Source organism: Sinocyclocheilus grahami, unplaced genomic scaffold (assembly GCF_001515645.1).
Source record: "Sinocyclocheilus grahami isolate Dianchi unplaced genomic scaffold, SAMN03320097.WGS_v1.1 scaffold30.1, whole genome shotgun sequence".
Classification (NCBI taxonomy): domain Eukaryota; kingdom Metazoa; phylum Chordata; class Actinopteri; order Cypriniformes; family Cyprinidae; genus Sinocyclocheilus; species Sinocyclocheilus grahami.
In genome coordinates, this window is record NW_015505209.1 from 671597 (window position 1) to 679673 (window position 8077).

At 40.1% G+C, this 8077-nt stretch overlaps 1 protein-coding gene across 1 annotated transcript; it reads right to left on the minus strand.

The window, feature by feature from the left end:
* Positions 1-283: 283 nt before the first annotated feature.
* exoc3l1 (exocyst complex component 3-like 1) lies at positions 284-7589 on the minus strand. Its single transcript, XM_016258598.1, has 13 exons — positions 6692-7589; positions 4767-4942; positions 4443-4662; positions 3411-3823; positions 2990-3279; positions 2794-2911; positions 2559-2684; positions 2374-2474; positions 2165-2281; positions 1754-2024; positions 1468-1623; positions 975-1108; positions 284-875 (listed from the first exon to the last, which is right to left on the minus strand). The coding sequence occupies exons 1-13, from the start codon at positions 6729-6731 to the stop codon at positions 689-691; spliced, it is 2349 nt and encodes a 782-aa protein (XP_016114084.1). The 5' UTR covers positions 6732-7589; the 3' UTR covers positions 284-688.
* Between the last annotated feature and the right edge of the window lie 488 nt (positions 7590-8077).

Below are 8077 nucleotides of genomic sequence, written 5' to 3' on the forward strand. Positions count from 1 at the left end.
ATTTTTATAGCCTGTTTTATTCAATGTACAGATCTACGGGTCCAATATTAGCCTTACTATGGCTGAAATAATGTGTCAAATAATGTGTCATGGTACAGTGGACGTACAATGGTATATTATATTAATGTACCATTTTATGTACATGTATTTAAATTATTGGTTGTTAGTGTTATACTCTTGAATTAATGAATTTTTATGAATTGATGAATCAGTTTTATATCTATTTTCTTAATATGCATTGCTTTATTGACCAATAGTCAACCACAATATACATAGTGAACCACAATATACAAGTTTTAAAACAATTGATTGAATGGCTTTGAGAATGCTATGTTTGGTAACATGAACTTTGTTATACATTTACATTGAAAAAATGATCACCCTCAAATATTTAAAAATACAATGAGCCAAAATGTGCACTGCTTTCTCTTGTTGCTACCATACATGTTGGAGAACTAACAAGATTTTTTAACATTTCTTGAATGTAAATTTTGTTTATGCACTTTCATTTGTAAGAAAGCATCTGGTGAGATCATAAATGTAAATATTATTTGGGCACAGTATAATTTCAGACAAGACAGATCAGATAATGAGTAGGCTAGTCTTATTGAATCCTGATGAATTAATAATGAATTTCCTGTTTATTAGGCCGGATACAATTCAGTAGGGTTATTTCTCTGAGTGCTTCTCAAGTGCATTTTGCAGTAGGCAGACAAAACTGTATGCTGGAAGAGGGCACAAGGATTTCTGTGAATATAGAGCGGTATCCTTGTGGTAAAGGTGGGGCGCTCTGCTCCAGAAAATCTAGTACTGACTTCCGCACGTCTTTGGGTACATCCCCTCTTACATCCATCAGGACAGAGACATGCTCCTCACTAAAAAGACACACTTTATAAGTCTCTTGGCATAGATTAATCTCTGTATTACAAATGCATTTTGAAGATATGCTGGGTATACTGGGTTTGAAATCTCACCTTATATCAGGGTACTTGGTTACCAATCCAGAAATCTCCAGTATTAGCATGTTTGGGTCTTTCAAATTGATTATGTCAGCCAGTGCAATTATCAAAGCTATGGGATTCACCTCACCTATGGTCCCATCAATTTCCTTTAAATGTAAAAATGGCATTAAATGAGTGAAATTCTCAGAGTAATTTCATTTCCACAAACGTATATAGACTTGTTCTTATGTTTTTCCTAGAGGTTTGCTACCTGACCCAAGCCTGATAAGATCCAATAAATTGCCGGTTTTGTGCAAGTTCAAGTCAGTTTCTCATGAATAGCTTTGATTCAGGTTTGCAGTTAATCAATAATTTGATTATTATTTGTTAATGTTTTTAATTGAACTCATTGTAAGCATTTGTTTCAGTCAAAGCCGAATCTATCTATCTGGGTGTACTTGCCAGAAGACTTGCTCCTAAACCACATAAAAAATTCCCCCCAAAATTAATGTAAATGTGCTTTCACCATGCTTTGAAGGTGGTCCCTCAGCTGCTGAGCATCCTGTGTCAATCGCTGGGCCAACTGGTTTCGCTCATCACTATTTCTGCAGACCACTCTCTTCTGCATCAGTGTACGGACATACTCAACAACAGTTAGCCACTGACATTCCTCCTTTAGCCTCTGTAGATAATGGAGATCACATGATGCAAAGGCTATTTGGGTGCCATTTTTCATTGTGGGTAAATACAGTATATTCACTCATTTTATTGTTTGGTCTACATAATTTCTAATGCCTGGTGTAAACACTAACCTGGCGACAAGGTTGCCGCACCCTGTTGTAAAGTTCACAGTGACGTTCTAAAACCTCACACATATTTGGGGTTACTTCTCCCTGGTCCAGCCAGGTACGAGACAGGAGCTCCTGTAGATGAGGTTGCAACTCAAACAAGAGATGGTCCATGACTAAGCGACATGCTTTTCTCACAGCACGGTCCAGGGCAGCCAGAGGTCCAAGTGAAATGCGAGAATACCGGTTTGAAGGGAAGGAGCACAACTGCTGCTGCAGGCTTTCTGTGGAGGTTCTAGATGGGCATTTAAATCTGAGAATTACTGCTTACAAGTAACTCCAACGCACACAAAACAATTTAAAACGCACACATTTTCAAACAAACATCACATAAATACAGACATACTGTAAAAAGATACGTGTACACCATCTCACTTGAGGATGATGCAGTTGTTGATGCAGGCCAGGAGATAATGGAGGTAGAACTTGTTACTGTTTATGGCTGAATCCCTGTGATGCTTCTTCCCAAATTCTATGATTGCATCTCGAAATCTGTTTAGATGTAGTGAGAGGAAAGTATAAAATGTTGGATATAATCAATAAGAGTTTTGATTTGCTGGTATTGCTAAATAGGCTATACACACCGGCTGAGGAGGTTCTCCATCTCATAAAGCCCCATTTGGATTGTCTGGTCCCGCAGAGCTTCACTTATCATCAAAGCCACCCGTGCATTTTCTTCTAGCATCTAACAACACAGACACCAGAGCAGTTCATATGTATATCAGTGCCAAAATGTTGCTTATTGTAGATTAAGTCATTGCTTTATTACCTGAGCAATGATGGTTGGAAGGCTGGTGTGATAGCAGCCTTCATGGTCAATATCTGGTTCCTGATCCCTCTGCCAGTCTGTCAGCTCCACCTCTAGAGACTTGTGCATCCACTCTGAGACACTCTTCTACAAACAATCACAGTAAAATTTCTCAAGAACCTGTGGCCTGTTAATTCCGACAAGATAATGTAAATGTTAAAAAGTTTAGAGACTAAAACCCCTCCTTGGGTCTTACCCGAACTTTTTGGACATATTTATTCTGCAGCTGCTCGAGACCTTCCTGGGATATGAGAGGTCCCGTGTCCTCAATGTCTAGCTCAGCTACAAGGGCTGGCTCACCCATCATCTCTGAGCTTAAAGAACAAGTTCTCGTGTAGGACTTTCTGATTACCCATAGACCAAATTCTGATTTAAGCATAATCTTTACTTACCTGTTGTATATGTGCAGAACCCAGTTAAGAACAGCGAAGATTTCCCCACCCTCTAGCTCCCATCCACTAACCAGTCCAAGATGGTTCTGCAAGAACTGGTGGCAGAAGCGCAGATAAGCTCTTGTTAGACGGTAGTGAGATGGAACACATTGTTCGAGAAAATGCCGCACTGTTGAAAGGTCTCCCATAATGCAGTGCTGTAGAGCAGACAAGTGACTTGCAAGCCCTGGTCCACGAGTGTGCAAGTACGACACGCTACGGAAACGGGCCGACACTGCCTCCTCCATCACCTGACCAAATAGTAGAACAGGTACATATTATGTGAATTTAAAAAAGCCTTTTTACACTTAAAATTTAGTTGTCATCTTACAATTTTTTTTCCCAGTACTTCTACCAATAGGAAACTTGCTTATCATCAAACCTTGAAGAAGCGGTTCCTCCAGCAACGTGGTCTCCCAGGGGGCATGTGTGTGTTCTGTCCCGATGTTGACCTCCGCTCCTCCAGAAACATCTGATCTAGTGCTTCTTCACGCTCTACTATCCGTACAGCTGACACAAAAAGCGTGGGGTTCTGACAGGCAAGTGACAACCCACTCCCCACCACTGCCCAGAGCTCCTTGGCAAGGGCATCCACCAAGCGTCCAACACCTGAGAAATAATTCCGCACTAACTCCTCATCCTCAGAGGTTAACCCCGTCCTGGATGATCCCCTGGGTCCCTGAAGCTGTAGCAGTACCTCATCCTGCCAGCGTTCTAGTTCCATTAGTCGAGCATGAGCTTCCAATAGTCTCCGAGACTCCACTAGTCTCTCTGTCTCTAGCACCATACTCCGCACTGACATGAAAAAGATGGCATAGCAAATGATAGCCCCAATGTACATACTTAGAGTGTAATCTTGCATTACTCTGGCAAACATCAGTACTTAAGTGTGTGATAGATATGTGTTACAATTTAGCTATCTAGCTGTAAACATGTCGACCTTAATAGCAATTTTGTTACTCAGCAAGGTTCTTGCTCTACCCTGCTATTAGACCTAAAAGAAAAAAACTTAATTGGAGTCCAAGACATTTTACACTATAGTGCCATAGTGGTGATGCAGTGTGCATACTTGTGTTACATTATTAATGACCACACTTTGGAATGCAGTGACTCATAAAATTTAACTTGCTTAGCTAGAAGTGCTTGTTTTCAAGTACTTTTATGTACTTGAGAATGTTTAGCTCTATGGCAGTGGTGTCCAATACTGCTCCTGGAGTGTCGCTGTACCTACAGAGTTTAGCTCCATCATCAATTTAAAAACACAACTGATCCAAGGTAATCAAGGTCTTCAGGAAAACTAGAAATGTTCAGGCATGTATGTTGAGACAAGTTGGAGCTAAACTCTTGAGGATGTTGGGCTCCAAGACAAGGATTGAACACCCCTGTGCACTGAAAAGGGCAGGGAATCACTAACCTTTATAGAGACGTGGTAGGTTACTAACTGCAGCAAGGAGCTGGCGGTGAGATACAGAAATCTCCCGAAGTGTCTCCAGTGTAGTTACTTCTTCAGAATTTTTCCTGGACTCCAAGTCAGCCTTGTGCAAGTCATGAGACACTTCTCTCAGCTCAGCTCGTGCCTTTCGCAATTGACCAAGACCCCAGTCGACACCTTCCAGATAGGACTGTACAACTGACTTAAGAAAAATATAAGTGAGCTGATGACTTTTCTTGCAGAATTTGTTGGGCAAATACTTTTTAGAGGCATTCTAATTGAAGTGAAATAATGACCACTACTTACCTTTAACCTTGAATGAATCGATGCAGTTCGTTGACTCTCCCTTTTCCTGTATTGTCCAAGTCTCTCCAGATGCTCTGGACGACAAAAGATACCTGAGGCCCATTTCAGCGCAGCACCCCGAGCCAAACACTCGGCTCTCTCCAGCTCTGGCCACACCTCGACTGGGACAAGGGCATCTGTCAGTCAAAATGCAGAAAAAATATGTAGCCCATATGCTACTGAGCCAAATGAGTTAAAGGCACAATATGTAATTTTCGCCGTTAGAGGGCGCGTATTCAAAATAGACAAAGGCATAGTTTGATGACGCCGTGACTGAATGTGGAATCATGGGAGTTGTCGTCTTCATCCCCACAGCCGATGCAATCCGACGGGACTCGGGCAGAAATCATGTTCATGGATGAGCTAATGATTTATTAATGTAGTAGTATGAAGTAGGGTGAGGCTGAAAGCCGTCGAAGTGAAATGAAATGAAATGAATAGAAAAATCCAATGAATTGTGCAACTGTTCAGCTGCAATGTTAAATTAAGTTATTGCTGATTGTGTAAAAGAATGCATACTTTGAGAATGAGAGAGAGTTTTCTCTGACTTGCACAATGAATGACTTTAACAGTGAAAGTCTGTTCCTGAGACAGAGATTATTTAAACCAGAAAAAGGCTAAATCTAAAAAGTTTGACATTAGTAAAGTCTTTAGCTCAGCAGATTGATCTCTTCTCCAAAGAATGACTCGGTGATGTCCTGACCGTTTCGAAGTCTGGAGTTTCAAAATTTCCATTTCATATTCCCCAATCCCTTGGGTGCTCAAGAACTGAAACACCCACGGGAAAGTATGTAAGAATTCAGTACAATGACTCCGAAACAGCTTCTGGGCAGAAACTGCATGTTTTTACCCCCTCCTTGAGAAATAAGAGCATCATGCAAAACAGTATCAGAGTTCATAATTCAGAGACCAAGTATAAGTGCCTGCCTGAATATCTTTTATTCAATGTTTTTAAAAAATGAACAACCCATAAAGTGCTGCTAATTATGTCATCTATTCATCCATAGTGATACAGTATTGACTAAATATAAAAATGGTACTTGAATTCATTTTACAAGCATTAATATATAGAAAATATTCTTAGCATTTGTGAAAACAAGGGACTGCAAAGTTGATGAACAGTGTTGTGAGACTGATTCAATTATGTCATTAAGCTGTGTTGCTGTGCTGTCATTGATGTTGTGACGGTAACAGTGACTTCTCTAATTGGTGGTTATTTCTTCAGGATTGTGGGTGGTGTAGTACTTCAACGGGAATCCAGCCAAAACCACAACGATTTATGGCTTGCAGAAGAACCATATACCATCAATTAAAGACGGCAGAGGTTGTTGTAGGTATGTCCTAAAAGTTTTATAAATTTTAAAAATGTATAAAGTTTTTTTTAACCTACAGACCTTGCTAATGTATATACCTTTTTATATATTTTTGCATGATATTAGCTCCTTGATACCGTGTTTGGGTTTATTCCCTTATTGGACAGCATTTTTGCACAGCACGTTGTTGGATTTTGTATATGTTACATACATTGTGCATTACGACAAGGCCTTGTTGTTAATTTCCTGTCATGCTGAAATGCATGCGTTTTACCAAATTTAAAGTCCTTCCACCCATAGTTGTTTATATATATATATATATATATATATATATATATATATATATATATATATATATATATATATATATACAGGATGGGGGTTGGGGATTAATTATATAGCGTTCCCCTGTCAGAAACATTTATGCTGCTTATATTAAATTTCATTAAATTTCATTCTTTTTAGTTTATGTAAATATACATAGATTTCTCTACCAGTGCAAGATTATTACATTATAAACAAATGCTTTCCAGATGCCTCTCCTCATTGAAAACAAACAGAAAGGATGTGTACCTTCACGATTGTCTTGGCCATTCTTATCTCCGTCTGACATTTAGGCTTGTTGTTCCACCGTCCGCCGTTCCGCCACTAAGAGACTGCCCTGCCCAGAGGGCCTGCTCAGTGTCGCCAGATAGAGCAATCAGCAGAGACAGAGAGAGTAACGAGGGGGACGAAGAGAGAGGGTACATACCCACTTCACCGCCAGCCTTCCTCTCTCACACTCCCAGACACATCCTCTGCTCAGAGGCCGGCAGGAAAGGAAGGGAGGAGGGGAGGGAGCGCAAGAGGGACGGAGGGAAAGCGGGCACTCCGCCTTCTAAATGATCCAGATGGTGAGCGGTGTGTGGGGGTGGCCTTCATGTGCAACAGTGCCTCTCTGTGTCTGAGGTAGTTATAATCCAATATGTTTAAGAGGAAGTGCTTGGGATAATCAAACAAAGATTTTATGCGGCTTTGACATATAGTCAATCATTTGTATTGTTCCAGAAAGTTCTTACCAGTGTCCTGTGATCACTCACAGCTGCTGGTTGTAGAGCAAACATGAGGGGAACCTAAGTTCAGAGGCCCCTTAATGAATGTGTTTATTTGTATAAGTGTCGTGGCCTGTGACTTACCCCATGACTGTGTTTACATCTGTCTCTGGTCTCTGCCAAACATGCTCTACAAACATGACTAAATTAAGTCGTAGTACACACAACTCTTGGTGAAGACGTGTTGAAATGGATTCTGATGTAAGTTTATACATAAATAGACTATAATTATTCCGCTCTCTGGAATGCTTTATTCTCATTGGTCAGTTGCAGCTTTCTGCAGTCTAAATTGTATAATTGACCATAGCCCACATTTCTCATGTCTCACATTTCACTGCTTTGTCTCGTTCTCTTTTACTGTTATTCAAATAAATATTCAATGACCATTTATTCATTTATTTGGTTTGCTGATGTAAATAATGTACAATTAGTTGGTCGAAATTGCTAAATAAACCCCTTCAGAAAGATATTTGTTCTGTTTATTTTGCAATAATGACCAGCTGACTATACATTATGCATTACTTTAATTTTCATCAAGCTGATTCAGATTCTTCTGTGGTTATTAACAGTTTGCAAAACTTCTAAGGCGAAATTTGAAGGCTTTGTCTTTTAGTGTTTTTCCTTAGCAGCAGTATATGCTAAAAATAGCTGGTGACTAGACTTTATTGTCTTTGCAGAGCACCATAATAACCAGAGGACTGTGACAGACTAACAGAGCTTTTCCGCTGAGGCTAATAGTTCCCTCTGGACTGAAATGTGGGGTGATGTAGCTTTTTCGTAGAAGGGTGGAGATGCATCCTTTATAACTACACTCTCAGAAAAAAAGGTACAAGAGCTGTCACTGGGGCGGTACCTTTTCAAAAGGTAC

Bases quoted from the DNA above. Each gene is read 5' to 3' on its own strand.
- exoc3l1 (XM_016258598.1), bottom strand. From the start codon at position 6,731: ATGTCAGACGGAGATAAGAATGGCCAAGACAATCGTGAAG. The intron at 2,912-2,989 runs GTAAGTAAAGAT...TTGTTCTTTAAG, and splicing joins GTTCTGCACATATACAACAG to CTCAGAGATGATGGGTGAGC. The intron at 2,685-2,793 runs GTAAGACCCAAG...GATTGTTTGTAG, and splicing joins AATATGTCCAAAAAGTTCGG to AAGAGTGTCTCAGAGTGGAT.